General features: G+C 36.0%; 1 protein-coding gene and 1 non-coding gene across 11 annotated transcripts in view; one reads left to right on the forward strand and one right to left on the reverse strand.

Moving 5' to 3' along the window:
- Nucleotides 1-16,447, forward strand: part of SRSF11 (serine and arginine rich splicing factor 11) — a 44,835-nt gene extending 28,388 nt beyond the window's left edge. For 3 of the 10 annotated variants that reach the window (XM_035726941.1, XM_035726942.1, XM_035726943.1), the window contains exons 8-13: nucleotides 1,577-1,658; nucleotides 6,064-6,195; nucleotides 9,013-9,102; nucleotides 13,197-13,313; nucleotides 13,715-13,874; nucleotides 13,980-16,447. In XM_035726941.1, coding sequence (XP_035582834.1) covers nucleotides 1,577-1,658; nucleotides 6,064-6,195; nucleotides 9,013-9,102; nucleotides 13,197-13,313; nucleotides 13,715-13,874; nucleotides 13,980-14,177 — 779 coding nt within the window. In that variant the 3' untranslated portion in view covers nucleotides 14,178-16,447. The remainder of the gene's footprint in view (nucleotides 1-1,576; nucleotides 1,659-6,063; nucleotides 6,196-9,012; nucleotides 9,103-13,196; nucleotides 13,314-13,714; nucleotides 13,875-13,979) is intronic. The other 7 variants (XM_027614204.2, XM_027614254.2, XM_027614114.2 and 4 more) reach the window with 6 other exon arrangements.
- Nucleotides 2,240-2,379, reverse strand: LOC113917044. Its single transcript, XR_003518112.1, has one exon. It is a non-coding gene; the product is annotated as a U4 spliceosomal RNA (small nuclear RNA).
- Nucleotides 16,448-16,653: the final 206 nt, after the last annotated feature.

Raw genomic sequence — 16,653 nt, forward strand, 5'->3', positions numbered from 1 at the left:
GTACCAACTGCATCTCTAGCGGGTAGAGGATCAGGATGTAGCTAAACATCCTACAAGGCACTCTACACCCTCCCTCAAAGAATGATGCATTCCTTAATAGTAGTGCCTGGATTTATGTTTGCCTATATTGGGATAGCCTAATTGATTTCAGCTTTTATTTGACCTAGAGAACCTACTGAAGATGCTTCTCTTACGACATTTGTTTAAAGAAAAGTAAATACCTAAAAATAGTGCCTTGTTCTTTGCAGACTGTCTTTTTGAGATGAAATGAATGGTTATCCTATTGTCTGCCTATATAGATTGGTTGTTTGGTCCTGGATTATTTTTTCCCCGATTAAATAATGTTTTACTAATTTTTCATTCCTATTTTTAAAAAATGGGAAGGTTTTAGGTATGTATAGTATTAGGGAGATAATTATACATGTAACATTGGAAAAATTAATTCTAAGTGCTTTGTGTCTGTTATTTAATCAAGAGAATTAATTAGTCCAAGGCCAACAAAGCAAGCAGTAGGAGCTTTAGATACACCGCTTGGATGTATGTGACCCCAAAGCTAGAACACCATGCTGTAACTTTTTGTTTTCATTGAAAACTAATAACTGGAAATACTAAAAGTGTTTTATTTATGAATTCCCCTCCCCGCCAAGATTTTTGTTAATTTATTATTAATATTGACATTTGCAATAAATTGACTCCTGATAATGAAATGGTCTAAATGTGAAAGAACTCAGTGTCTCTTTGATTATAGTCATGTGTGAAGAATGCAATCTTTATTTCTCTTAAGTCCCAAGTTAAAGGAATTGCTTTTGTATTATTTAAAAACTAAGAAATGGGAGTCAAATCATCTAGATCTGTCTCCTAACTTACACAGTTGAAAATTGGAGAGGAAGAAGGATGTTCAGACAGATTAAGAAAGAGAGCTAGCTTACTAAAACCCAGTTCTGTCACAGAGTATAGTGAGAACAGTGAATTGCATCATGACTTTGTGGAATTGAAGACCAAATATGGAGCCTGTTTATCAACCACTTTAACATAAACATACAGGAATTTATTTAGCAGAGGAGCATAGACTTAAGTGGTAAAGAAGGAACATTTTAATGGACCAAGAATTTAAAATGTCTGTATTTCTGTTTATTATAAATCTATTAAATGTATTTATCTTACAGTTAAGTGCTGGTTGGGGAAATGTTATTAATACATAACACATGAAAATAAAGTTTTAAACTGGGTAAATTATAGCTATATTTGGGAAAGTAGAACCTAGGAATGGAAAAAGGGACTCCTCATTTAGAAACCTATAAAGAATGAGAAGGATAATCCTTTTCATAGCTTGTTTATGGACAGTACATCACAGCCTTCCAAGTCTGGTACAAATGAAAGAGTCAAAGGAACCTTCGGTTAGTTGAAAATCAGTTGTCTAATTCGGATCTACCGAAAGTCTAGAAAAAATCATAAACCATTTAAGGATGTTACATAAAATCTGAAAATTAAGATAATATTTCTTAGAATAACTCCTGAATGGGCATAATCTATTTGATGATTTCTAAGTCCATATTCTTTTTTTTTTTAAATCCAGATAAGAAAGAAGAAAAACGAAGGCACTCAAGGTCAAGATCACGTTCTAGGAGGAGGAGGACTCCCTCATCTTCTAGGCACAGGTTAGATTGATTGTTGTTAGTAGTTAATTGTACCTTAGACAAAGATAATTTCTGTATCTCACATCCTTCTTGTCATCTGTTAACCTACTTAGCTTTTGACTAAAGTGTGTCTTAGTAACTGTTGCCATTAGCAGAGTGTGTGAGTTCACTTGTGTATACATGGAGAAAATGGGCTAAATAGACGATCGGTACTTTAAAACTCCAAAATCCGGGGGTGGGAGGAAGGCACTGGGACTGGAGCACTAAATTGCGTTAGAACTATGGAAGAACACTAGACTGGAAAATTGCGACTTGAATTCTAGTTCTGACTTTTCACAAGACCTTTGAGACTTTTAAGTTGAAAGGTCATCATGCAACCTGCAGCCTACCCATCTAATGCATGAATATTTGGAATGACAACTTGCTTTTCTTTTGGTAATATCACACACATCTCATCTGAAAACCCTTTTAAGTATTAGGAATCTGTTATGTTCACAGTGGTGGTTTCAAGTGTTCTAAAATTTAATTTTCTCTTGAAAACTCAGATCTTATCATTGGCAACAAGTTTGTTTTTCTTGAGATGATAGGCTTCATGCATTTTTTCAAGAAAATGTCTGCCAGTACCATAGTCTGAACAACCATAGTTTGTCATACTTGTTTTTTCGAATAAAGATGTTTCAATTAGCAATAATCGCGCCTCGGATAAACCTCATTGGCTACGATACTGCCACTGCACAAAGCTAAAGATGTTTCATGGGAAAGCAGTTAGTTAAGCTCACAACTCAATCACACGATTGTGTTCTTTAATAACAAGTCATTGAACTTTATATGAGAAGTGATTTATGCATTCATTGCACAGAACATTGCTCAAGGGACTAGACTTAATATTTACTACTCAGTAATACTACGTTAATAGCATTCAAAGAACCAGATTTAATAAAATTAATAGTCTTTATTGCTTCATCAAAGACCTCTTTAGTGAAAATGGCGTTTTTTTGTTTTTTTTTTCTTTTACTGCAAGTGCATACTGCAAATGCCAGTGAAGAATACAGGTGACTACTAGGGCAATTTAGTTCCTGCTGCTTTGATTTGTGCTAGGAAGATGCTAACCCTTTCACACTACTATTGCTTTTGTACTATTAGTTCAAATGTCAACACGGTGAAAAGGGCAAATAATATCTTGGTTTTTTGAAAATAATTTTGACCTATGGACCTCATGACATTGTCAAGTCATTTCATACTCATCTCATTAGTCAGGTCATTGCATTGGTCCACTTGGCTGCTATAATAGAATACCATAGGATCTGTGGCTTACAAACAACAGAAATTAATTTCTCACAGGTCTGGAGGCTGGGAAATCCAAGGTCGAGGTCTTGGCAAATTAGGTGTTTAGTGAGGACCCTTGTTTGTAAGTCTTTTCACTATATCCTCACATGGAATGGGTGAGGGGTTTAGATCTCTTTCATAACTTCATTAATCACAATGAAAGCTGCACTCACATGACCTAATTACCTCCAAAGGTGCCAGCTCAGTATCATTACATTGGAAATTGGGTTTCACATAAGATTTTGGAAGGGACACAAAATTCAATCTATAGCAGAATGTTACAGGGTTGTCTTTTTTTTTTTCTTTCTTTCTTCCCCCTACCTCCCATCTTCCCCCAGCCTGTCTCATTCCTAAAGATGTCCTTCAAAAAACCAAGTGTGGGTCATGTCACAGCCTTTTAAACTTTAAGGAGCACCCTTATTGGCCTTAACTATATGGTAAATAAATCCTTAGAATGGTATTCAGGTTTCTTCACTATTCAACCTGGTTTATCCTTCCACGCTTGTCATTTGCCACTCAGAAACAGTTAACTACAGTATTGTTTGCCTGAATGTACATTTTCTGTACGCATCTGTGTTTTTGCTCATAACCTTCCTTTCTGCCTAATGCTCTTTCCCACATCTTCATCTGTACCCGAGGCACTCCTTTTTTGTTTGCTTGCTCAGGATCAGCTAAAATTTTACTCTTATGTGAAATATTGGTACTACTTATAATCCTAATTTTCCAGGACCATGCTCTTATGTTTTAGTTTCACACTTAAAAAAGTTTGAGAACCTAAGTCCTTTTTTCTGTGTATACCATAGTGTTCTCAGATTTTAATTTGAATTACTTTAATACAACCAGTGGGAAATAACAGTGAAACATTACTTCCTTGAACAAAGTGTTTTTGGACATTTGTAATAATACATCCTAACAGAGAATTATTATGGGTTGTAGTATCTTAAGTATCTTGGCATGTAAAATGACAATTATTTTCAACAAACTTAATTAATTTCGTATATTTTTCTGAATTTTTTAAGAGCCCATATAAACTAGAAAATATGTTAAAGTAGCTAGCTCTGCAGCACATCAGTCTTAAAAAAATAACTGTTCCAGGACCTTATAGTGAATAGATGGATGTGGTACTCCTGCTTATCAGATTTTTGAAACTATTTTATATTAATCATTTTGTTTAGAAAGAAACTAAGAATGTGCTCATGATTTGTTGTTTCTACATCTCTATTTTTTGTGTATACATTAAAGGTAGGAAAAATGAGTAACTCAGTTTAGCTGTCAACTTAAAGTTTTCTTAAAGCCAGAATCCTCAGAAGATGAGTAGTGCTTAATTCTAATACAATCAATTTTTATTTTCCAGAATTCTTTTTAACTCTTAAAAAGAAAGTGATGATTCTGATATTTTAAAGAGTTACTATCACCCAAAATATACTATTAGTACCTTTTATTGGAGTCAGGCACTGTAGTATTTGCTCAAGAGTATAGTGTTGAATAAGATAGACAAATTTAATCCCGTTTTTGTGAAGCTTACAGAAAGGCAGGTAAGCATTACATGAACGTTTCCTAGGCTGTAGACATGTTATTGAGAGGGATTGTTTTAGTAGTTTCCAAATGTCAAAAATAGATAATTAAAATGAAAGTTTATTGAATTCAGTAAGACACTAGTAATGGGTTTTGAAACAGTGGTTTTTAGAGAAGGAGATAACAGAAGCCATATTAGCACATTAGTAAGAGGAAAGAAAGGAATTGGTAGTTCATATATACACCTATACTAAGGCACTGAGCTGAACTTTTTTAAATTTCATTTTAAATAATATTGTAATATAGGTGCTATTATTTTTCTTTGTTTAAGTAATAGGCTCAGAGAATGCTCTCCATTTGCTTGCTTTTAACAGATTTGGACATAAATCTTCATCATTTCTAAAGTGTCCCATCCCCTGGGCACCTTAAATAAGTGAACAACAAGAAGTTTTAGACGGTATTAGAAGTTTTCCATAGAAACAGGTTGAATGGTCCCAGAAGTTAAATGATAAAAGTCTTAAGCAGAGGATGCAGTTTGTTTTTAATTATTCTTAAGAGAATGAAATAACAAGAAGAGAAGGATTAGTGACAACATCAAAAAGTTAATTGTGCAACCTGGAAGAGAAAGTGTATAGGATTGGGGGAAGAGGTAGGGAGAGGGCGCAGAGACAAACACTTCTGTTACATGACAGTAAAAAGATGATCATGTAGAGGTAGTGATAATGTTGAGGGGAAATGAGAGTGAAAGAGGCAGTTTGTGCTGAGTTTTATATACGTGTGTGTGTGTGTGTATATATATATAATATATAGGGCTGAATTGTTTAGATTTCTCTCAAGTTGTAAATCAAAGAAGTAAAGTATTTCAGAGAACAATTAGAAATCAGAGAGAGCAACAACACACTACGTGGTTTCCATTTATAAAATGAGAATAATAGTACTTACTTGACAGGCTTATGAGAGTAAGTATTTGTAAAGCATGTAGTAAGCAAACATTTAAGTATTTGGTAATTGATAAATAGATTTAGCCTGCAGTAGTGAGGAATCACAGAAGACATGCTAAAATTCTATATAGTTGTGGAAGATGATGCAAATGAATCAGGTGCTTTTTAATTTTCCTTCATTCTGTAGTACAATTTTCAGGTTCAGAGTTGTAGTGTCAGGGCATAGTACTATTTTGACAGGTTGAGATTAAAAGGTGAGAAATTCTAGGTGTTAGAAGGTATTGATTTCTAGGGTATCAAAGATGTTTTAGGGGCACCTGGGTGGCTCAGTCAGTTGAGCATCTGACTTTAGGTTTTGGCTCACGTCATGATCTCAGGGTTGTGGAATTAAGCCCTGTATCAGGCTACAGGGTCTGCTTGAGATTCTCTCCCCACCCCCCCGCCCCCAGTTGCTCTCGCTCCCTAAGATAATAAAAACCTTCAAAAAAAAAAAAAGGTGGTTTTACAGCAACTGATAGGAAATTACCCCCACTCATTGATGATTAAGCCGTATGTCTGAATCATTTGTTTGATGCTAAGTGAAACAGTCACAGAGCTAGTCTTTCTACCTTTATATATGTGTATTGGCTTTCTTTTGCTATTAGGCGGTCAAGAAGCAGATCAAGAAGGAGATCACATTCTAAGTCAAGGAGTAGGCGACGATCCAAAAGTCCAAGACGGAGAAGATCTCATTCCAGAGAGAGAGGTAGAAGGTCAAGGAGCACATCAAAAACCAGGTACAGTAGACCATTGACATTGAGTAGGAAGACAAATTTTAGAGTTGCCGAGACCCTAAATACGGGCTACTTAATGACAAAAGAGCTGGTGAAAGGAGATAGGGCTAGATTCGAGAAGGAACTATTTAAAGTTTGAAGAGGCTGACATTTGTTTTCTTGGGCTCCTTTGTAAACTTAAGGTTTCTCCTTATAGCTGAAAACAGAGATACGATTTCTTTGTAGTAAAAATTCTTACCTGTCCTACTACATTCTTTCATTTCCTTCTTTCCTCTCAGCCCTAAGGATGTAGTGCTACTAGGATTCCTTATGGTATGCTGAAGAGTTGATGGCAGGCAACCATGCCTTAATTCACCTTTATAAATCGCATTATCAGCACCTTATAAACATTTATTAAGAATTACTATATGGCAAACACTGAACCATACTTAGCCTCCTATCCCATGATTTGGAATGAGTAGAAGGTTTAAAGTTGAGGATTCACTAAACAAACATCGTTACCTTAACATTGTATTTTGACTTAAACATGCATTCACTCAGTAGTCAGTCTTTTTCATATAGGGCCAAACCCTTTTAAATTAATATGTAGTCTTTTTTTTTTTTTTAGGATTTTGTTTATTTGACAGAGAGGGAACACAAGCAGGGGGAGTGGGAGAGGGAGAAGCAGGCTTCCCGCGGAGCAGGGAGCCTGATGTGGGGCTCGATCCCAGGACCCTGGGATCATGACCTAAGTCGAAGGCAGACGCTTAATGACTGAGCCACCCAGGCGCCCCTGATATGTACTCTTGAGTAACATTTACCAAGTCATTGTTTTTTCACTTGAACCACCTTTACAGTGTCAAGAGAACTATCACTTTTAAAAAAGCGCCTAGATTTTTATTCTTTTTTTCTCATTTATAGTTGTCACATGGATAGTTTCACAATGCTTTTTTTTTTCCTAGAAGCAGACCTTTTATTTTATACTATCCATTATGCATTTGTATATTTATGTAATTAATAAGGACAGATGGAGTCCAAAACAGTTTATTCTCAGTGAACATACAGCTCAGCTGGGAACAAAAGTTTGGGGGTAGCTTTACTGAGTATTCAGCCTGTAATGAGGCTTTTAGCTACTATATTTTATAGGGTGAGTCATCTTAATCCAGTCAAACAAGCTTGCATAATGAAATGAATATCATACAAAGAGGAATTGGGCATTCCTCAAGGAACTTTTTTTTTATACAAGAGGGGTTAATGTAATTACCAAGTAAGAGTCATTGCTAGTAGTATTGGAAGATAATTGAGAAGTGACTGAGTATGAAATTCTGATAGACTTGACTGCAGTTAGGAGCATGGTTTCAGGCAGAGAATGTTGTTTACAAAGTTAGCATAAATTCTTGGAATGGCAAGTATTTTGGTATGGGGGGGCTAGGAAATAAGGTCAGCAAGTGTAAGGAAGCAGGTGACACATAGACGGCTGTGTTGTTCCCACTAAGGAATTTGTACCTGATCCAGGAAAAAATGGAAAGAGATGGAAAAGTTATGGAACCGGGAGTTAATCTTTTCAAATTTGTATTTTGAAAAGATTTCTGATAGAGGATCAATTTGTGGAAACATGACTGAGTCTCCATGAGGGACTGTTACTGTAATCAAAAATTTGAACTATAGGGATTAGCTTAGAAAAACAAGAGGGATACTTCAGTCTCTACGGTTATAGTTGAGGATAGGTATGTATGTGTTTATGGGAGTGAAGGACTTCTCATTCAGCAAATACATTGATTACCTTTTGCCCAGAGTCTTGGGGAGAATGGTAATCTAGGAGGAAAAAATGCTGTAGGAAATAAAAGTAAATTTACAAGAATCTGTGAAAAGATTTAGAATTGAAGAATGTCTAGTAATAGTCCATTGTGATGGGAGAGTTTTCTGATAGCATTGAATAGCACAGAATATGTAGCAGGAAGAAAAGTAGGAGGTTGACTTGGTCCATGGTAAAGGTTAACAACATATGGGGTATGTGCTTTCGAAGAATATTGGTAATAGTGATCATTAAATTTGGTAAAGCTTTGTGGGTTCTGGCCTGACAGGACACAGAGTCATGGTGGGTGGGGAAATTGGTAATCAGCTGAGAGAAGAAGGGGTGTTGAAGAGCCTGGAGACAATTATTAAACTATTGGTGTTGGGATGCCAGGGTGGCTCAGTTGGTTAAGCATCCGCCTTCAGCTCAGGTCATAATCCCAAGGTCCTGGCATTGGATCCTACATCGGGCTCCTTGCTCAGCAGGGAGCCTGCTTCTCCCTCTTGCTGCTCCCCCTGCTTGTGCTCTCTCTCTCTGACAAATAAAATATTTTTTAAATAAATAAATCTTGTTTATTGCCACACATACCAAGAAATTGGACAATATCCTATATTAGTTTTTCATCACATAGTCTGTTTTGCTCTATGGGAGAGAAGTTTTATATGGAATAGTTAGAAAATGGGTATTTTTTTTAAAGTTACTTACCACACATATGCCACTTAAGCTATTACAGTTTCTATAAGAATATTCATATTTTAAGAATGGAATTAGATCAGAGGTGCCTGGGTGGCTCAGTTGGTTTTAAGCAACTGCCTTCGGCTCAGGTCATGATCCTGGAGTCCCAGGATCGAGTCCCACATTGGGCTTCGTGCTCAGCAGGTAGTCTGCTTCTCCCTCTGACCCTCCCCCCCTCATGCTCTCTCTGTCATTCTCTCAAATAAATAAAAATCTTTAAAATAAAAGAATTAGATCTCATTGTGCTTTTGTTTTTATTTGTAGTTGTTGTATTTCTTCTAATGCATTCGTAAACTGTGTTCATTTATTAGAGACAAAAAGAAAGAAGACAAAGAAAAGAAACGTTCCAAAACACCACCAAAAAGTTACAGCACAGCCAGACGTTCCAGAAGTGCAAGCAGGTAAGGTGGCATTATGAGTTCTTGGCACCTTTTATAACTTTGCAAGAATATCAATAGGCCGTGAGCATTAAATGTTTTCCAGTACATAGATACATACTACAGTGTTGAAGTTTTTTAAAAGCAATTTGGAAGAATAAAGTTCTTTTTACTTAATATTTTATGGTGTTATATTTGAAATGACATGGAATTCAACAGAGGTCAGTTTTTGTTTGCCATATATATTTCACATCCTGATTTGGTTTGTTTGTTAAGTTTTAATGGCTAATAATGTATGCTGAGTTACTGCATTAAATTCATTTTATTATAGTAAGTCATGTTTAAAATATCCACATATATAGTCATTTATTGATAAAATGAGAGGCCATGTAAGTTCCAATTTGTGTCATTCTCAGACTAGTAATTGTGTTTTTAATCTGCCATAGTGAAAATTCAATGTTGCAACTTTACTCCATAGAAAATACATGCCTGGGTGGCTCAGTTGGTTAAGCGTCTGCCTTCAGCTCGGGTCATGATCCCAGGGTCCTGGGATCGAGTCCCACATCGGGCTCCTTGCTGAGCCGGGAGCCTGCTTCTCCCTATGCCTGCCTCTGTCTCTCTCTCTCTGATAAATAAATAAAAAATCTTTAAAAAAAAAAGAAAAAATACATTTTTCACTCTTAATGTGGAATTCATATGCTAGTAGTAAGGATGGCTACTTCCATTTTCTTCCAATCTCATTTACACATGTCTTGCTGCAGTATTCTTTAATCTTGATGTTCAAATTTACTAGGAGGCTCACACTGTATGTAAAAAATAATACAGTAGATGAAAGACCTAAATATAAAAGCTAAAACTAAAACCTGCTAGAAGAAAACATAGAATTAAATCTTTATGGCCTTGAATTTGGCAGTGGTTTCCTAAATGACACCAAAAGCATAAGCAACACGAGAGAAATAGATAAATTGGAGATCATCAGTACTACAGGCGTGTGTTTCAAAGAACACTGTCAAGAAAGTAAAGATAATCCGGAGTGGTAGAAGATATTTGCAAATTATATATAAGCTAGTAAGGAACTTGTTATCTAAAACATAGGAAGAATCAGATTACCAAGTATAAAAATGGGCAAAGAATCTGAATTGACATTTCATCAAAGATAAGCAAGTATCCAGTAAGCTCATGAAAAGACGTTAGCATTAGTCATGAAGGAAATGCAAATCAGAACTGCTTCATACCCACTTGGATGGTTATATTTAAAAAAAAAAAAGATAACTAGTGGTTGGTGAGGATGTGGAGAAATTGAAACTCTGCATTGCTGGTATTAATGTAAAATGGGGCAGATACTTTGGAAAACCATTTGGCAATTCCTTAAAAAGTTAGAACTTCTTGGGGTGCCTGTGTGGCTCAGTCGTTGAGCGTCTGCCTTCGGCTCAGGGTGAGATTTAGAATAATTCAGCATTCTGTTGGAAAGATAGAGGGAGAAGTTCTCACAGATTTACTTGAGCACCCTGAAGCTTAGCTGGGATCCCAGCTCCTCTGCTATTTCCTTAATCAGCCCCCACTCATACCAGATGCCAGGCAATCCCTGTGGCTTTGCAGACAAGGTTATGAAGATAAATTTGGAGAAAATAATTACTACTAATAATTTCTAAGAAAACCAGGGTCAGGGGCGCCTGGGTGGCTCAGTCGTTAAGCGTCTGCCTTCAGCTCAGGTCATGATCCCAGGGACCTGGGATCGAGCCCCGCATCGGGCTCCCTGCTCGGCGGGAGGCCTGCTTCTCCCTCGCCCACTCCCCCTGCTTGTGTTCCCTCTTGTGCTGTGTCTCTCTCTGCCAAATAAATAAATAAAATCTTAAAAAAAAAAAATTTCTTTACACGGTAGTTTCACTCCTAGGGGTATACCCAAGAGAAGTGAAAACACAATGTCCACACAACAACTCCTACATGAATGTTCATAGCAACATTGTCAGGATAATCCCAAAGTCAACCCAAATGTCCATTAACTAACATGGGTAAACAAAATGGTATATTCATACAGTGGAATATTATTCAGCAATAAAAAGAAAGTGTACTGACAGATGCTCTAATATGGATGAGCCTTGAAAACGTTACAGCAGATGAAAGCCAGACCACATATTGTATGATTCCATTTATATGAAATGTCCAGAACAGGTAAATCTTTTAAAGAGAAAATAGATCAGTGGTTGCTGTGAATAGCTAAAGGGTCTGCGTTTCTTATCAGCGTGATAGTTTCTTAAAGGTAAAAATAATAAAAAAAACAAAACCAGATGTGAGTGCTTAAGGAAATGCCAAGCCAGGTCTACAGAATATATAGGTAGCACAGAGGCATAAAAGATGGGATGAGCAACGTATATTTTCTTACCTTGAAAACTAGAGGCATTTTTTTTGCTATTGCTTTACTTAATGTACTTACTTATAAGCACTTTACCCTACTTAATTATTGGATTATCCTAAGTTAAGGCATATTCTTTTAAGTTTTTATTATATACTTGCTGTGTTTGCAGTTGTGCTACAGTCTATACAGGGACACAGAAATATATAAAACATCTCTTTCATCTAGGGTATTTCGAGTTTTGGTTACACAGAGCAGTAGCAAAAAGTATGCGTTGTACAAACGTGACAAACTTAATATTTGATGAATGAAAAGTTGTGTGTGTAATGTTTCTGGCAGGGGAAGTCAGGGAGGTCACAGAGGGCTGTTAAGAGTTAAAGAAAAAGTTTTTTTGTTTTTTTTTTTACATCTTTTTTTTATTTTTTTTATTATGTTAATCACCATACATCATTAGTTTCTGATGTAGTGTTCTGTGATTCATTGTTTGTGCATAACACCCAGTGCTCCATGCAGAACGTGCCCTCTTTAATACCCATCACCAGGCTAACCCATCCCCCCACCCCCCTTCCCTCTAGAACCCTCAGTTTGTTTCTCAGAGTCCATAGTCTCTCATGGTTCATCTCCCCCTCCAATCTCCCCCCTTTCATTTTTCCCTTCCTACTATCTTCTTTTTTTTAACATACAATGTATTATTTGTTTCAGAGGTACAGGTCTGTGATTCAACAGTCTTACACAATTCACAGTGCTCACCATAGCACATACCCTCCCCAATGTTTATCACCCAGCCACCCCATTCATCCAACTGAAAGTCTGAGATTTTATTTTTAATTATTTCTTTGTGCCTAAATTGTAATAATGGTCATCTTGCAAGTCTTAAAATTTTTGAGAATAGTGACAGAAGCAGAATATTTAAAAAAAAAGAAAATGCCACAATTTTAGAGAGGAGAAGGCTGTATGCATCTTAAAACTAATTTTTCAAAGCACGGTTGAAGGGAACATCATTTGTTGAAATATAGGGAGTCATTTTGATCTCTGTTACTACTAACTCTACTTCTTGAATTTTACCTAACAAAAGTAATTTTTTTGGATTGTTTTTAGCAGTTGATTTTCGTATCATGGCTTATTATCTTATACCTGTTCTGGCCACTGAATTTTTGAATTTAAAACTGAGTTCTGAAATAGTTTCCTTCAGACTGTTTTTCCTTCCTGAGTTAGAACTTTAGTCTTTTTTTTTTTTAAGATTTCATTATTTATTCATTTGAGAGAGAGAGCACAAGCAGGAGGAAGGGCAGAGGGAGAGGGAGAAGCAGGGAGCCCTACGCGGGGCTTGATCCCAGGACCCTGGGATCATGACCTGAGCTGAAGGCAGACGCTTAACTGACTGAGCCACCCAGGTGCCCCAGAACGTTTGTCTTTAAGAATTGACACAAGTTAGGGTTTTCTTGAGGGCATGAAAGTAAAAGCATACAGTTTGTTAAAAATTATTCGTTTGAGTCTTCAGCTCAAAACGGTATTTGAAAATGGGTCTTTCAGGGGCACCTGGTTGGCTTAGTCAGAAGAGCAGGCACCTCTTGATCTCAGGGTTGTAAGTTCAAGCCCCACGTTGGGTGTAGAGATGATTTAAAAATCAAGTCTTTTAAACAAACAAAAATGGATTTTTAATTATCAGATCCTTCTGTAGGAGTTCCTAGTGGAGCTCCCTTAATAGACACATCTGCTGTGATGTGTTTGCATTTTTTAGATAATACTGTAATTTAAAATCTAGCTTGCACATTTGTGGTTCCAGAGAGAGGCGACGACGACGAAGTAGGAGTGGCACGAGATCTCCTAAAAAGCCTAGGTCACCTAAAAGGAAATTGTCTCGCTCACCGTCTCCTAGGAGGTAAGAATGTTAGTGCTATGGATCTGTACTTCGTACATTTCAGAAGCTGTCAGTTTTTATTTTAAAAACTCTCCTAGACTTTTTCTTCCTTTTCAAGAATTAAAGTGCCTAAGAACATGCTGATATATTCCCTTTCTGCCTGAGACTGTGTTATTATAAAAAGTGTTTAGACCTAAACTGTCTGCAGTTTAGACTGTGATTGGTTACGAGTGAGCACTTACGGTGTTCTTGCCTGTATCACTAATGCACAGCTTGTACCCGGCGTCTTGAAGCGGGTCTCTGTTGTTTGTGTCATGTGAACTGGGTCAGGCTCAGCGTCTGAACAAGTTTAAACTTACTGCTATACTCACGGGTGACACTTCTTGACTGGTTCCTTTAAAGCATTTTTTTTTTTTTTTGAGAATATTTTACTGTCATCCTAGACATAAAAAGGAGAAAAAGAAAGATAAAGACAAAGAAAGAAGCAGAGATGAAAGAGAACGGTCAACAAGCAAGAAGAAGAAAAGTAAAGATAAGGAAAAGGATCGGGAAAGAAAATCAGAGAGTGATAAAGATGTAAAAGTATGTTTACAAACTAATTTACTTTGATATTTGGGGTAGTGCTGGTAATGTTAAGAAGTGATTTTTCTGGGAAGACGTTTACTTTCTTTATTCTCCTTGGCAAAGCAGGTTACACGGGATTACGATGAAGAGGAGCAAGGGTATGACAGCGAGAAAGAGAAGAAGGAGGAGAAGAAGCCGCCAGAGCCAGGTTCCCCTAAAACAAAAGAATGCTCTGTGGAGAAGGGAACTGGTGATTCACTAAGAGAATCTAAGGTGAATGGGGATGATCATCATGAGGAGGACATGGATATGAGTGACTGAATATTGCCCCCATGGGAGTCCAACTGTATACATGCATCAGTGTCATTCCTTTGTGTGATTTCTTAATGCTGTATTTGTTCATCTCAAACCTGGATGTATACAGCTCTTGAGTTATAAATGGTTATAAAGCTCCTGATCTTGATATTAGTTATTTACATCCAAAAGCTTTTAGAAAATGATACATGAGTAACCAGGTCTTGACATGGTGAAATCTGATTGAGTAACCAAGCAGTTTTACTATTCTGGTGCTGCTTCATAACAAAAATGAAAAGCTGCATGCATCTACAGCAGGCATGGATTGTTTATGTTGTATGATCTCCTTTATTAAGTAAGTTCACTTATAGTATTTCTAGAATTTGATTCATTGCCGTAATAGAGCCATGTAGGGAATGCACTGATTGCATGTTAATTGTGGCAGGAATATCCTAAATGTCATTAAAATCCTCCAACATGATGGACCCACTTATGGTCTTGTTTGTTGACATGACAGATTAACATTCTTATAGTTACATCTGAAAATGAACATTTGAAATAGATAATCCTTTAAGCCTTGTGGCTAAATTTTTGTGGCTTTTGTTTAACTTTGAAAGGTTATATATGCACTAACCTTTTTTGATGGCTGATTAGGCTTTAATTACAGAAACAAGATTTCAAATGAAACTGTCTTTGGCAGTGAGTAAATAGCGTATTTTGAAGTAGAGTTGTATACTTTTTCATAAGGTGTTTGGGAATTTTTTTTCCTGAAATAATTTATTCCACATCTACATCAGTGAAAGCTTCTGCCTATCCTGAGTCCATCTGTAAAAGAAAGTTATCTCTCGTCCTGATTTTCAATTTTCCACTCTTTTATTAATTTGTTTTAATCTCAGTGTTGGAAAAGGGGTAGTGCATTTTAAATTGACCTTCATATGCTTTTAAAATAAGACAAATCTACTTGATAATGTACTTTTTATTTGATCTCAAGTTGTATAAAACCAATAAATTTGTGTTACTGTTACTGCAGTAGTAATCTTATGCACACAGTGATTCCATGTTAAATACAAAGTAGTTAGGCAACTGTTTTCTTAGTTACAGGAGTTTCAAGCTTCACTTTTGTGCAGTATAAACAAAAGTAGGCTACAGTCTGTGCCATGTTGATGTACAGTTTCTGAAATTGTTTTACAAGACTTTGATAATAAAACCCTTAAACTTATGTTCATGTTCCTGTAAAACTGTATTTGTATTTATTTACACTATTGAATGTATGACATTTACCTCATTCATTTTACAAATCAAGATCTTTCCCCTTTCAATCCACATACTTAAGTATAGTAATAAGATGAAATCCATCACTGTAGCAATTAGTTGCCATCAGAATTGTCAAAGTTGGCTTTATTTCTATCTAAAGCAGTTTTAGTGTAATTTTATTTCACATATTCTGGGTATAGGAATTGGGTTGAGTAAAGCAGTGAACTTTAGGATAAATGATCCCACCTATACCTGGTAAATTAATATTTTCAGTGAAATATAAATATTTGCCTTTTCTGGAATAGTAATAGAAACTGTCCATGGTATGTATCTACTGTACAGTACTAAATAGTATATTTATTCATTTATGAAATATTCTTGAGTAGTGTTTGAGTGGCTGGCACTATGGGGAAAATGAGACTTGGAATTGTAGGTTTTATGCAAGTTTGAGTATAATTTTTTTTAACTTTTAAAAGTTGAAATGCCATATAGAAAAGCAGCATTGTTTTTACAGTTTGTAGTAACTTTTTAAAGATTTTATCAAAAGGAATTTTGTCTATAGTGAGTAAGAAGTTCTAGTAATAGTCCTCTATTAATCATTGCATTTTTTTAAACACAAAATTGAACACAAATGACATTTGTTTAAACTTTTGGAAACTTTTTTGGTAGATAAAGGTTGAACCATATGACACTGCCATTTTTTTAAGTGAAAAAACTAGTAAAAATATTGGCAGTTTCATATGGTTAAACCTACTATTAAAACCTATTCCCTCACTTGTAATCGCTGCATACAAATATACTAACTTTCCAAAAGCAGTTAAATTTTTGGCTTTAAAATGTCACCGACTTAAGATGTTAACATCGAAGGGAATCCACCTTTAGGTTATTTTTCAGTGAACATTTTATGCACAAAGGTAGGGTTGCACTGGGACACAAACCTTTAACACATAATCAGTTAAAATCAAGTGAATACTGCCTCCACACTTGAGTTTTGTTCTGTATTTGGTAGTAAAAATGATTAAAAAATAAAAGTGGTTTTGTTAGAAAAATGTTTGTCCTATTTATTTACTTAAATTATTCAGTAAATGAGAAGTAGTAGGCTGTATGAGAGTCTGATCATGAATTTTGGCTTCATTTCCAGGTGGGAGTCCTGTTTCTTACCTTCATTTTCCTGTCTAAAATGGGAGTAGTATCTACCTTGCCATGTGTTTTGGTAGTTAGAAAAAAATAATAAAGTAGCCCTGTATGC

The sequence above is a fragment of the Zalophus californianus genome, chromosome 4 (genome assembly GCF_009762305.2).
Source record: "Zalophus californianus isolate mZalCal1 chromosome 4, mZalCal1.pri.v2, whole genome shotgun sequence".
NCBI lineage: Eukaryota > Metazoa > Chordata > Mammalia > Carnivora > Otariidae > Zalophus > Zalophus californianus.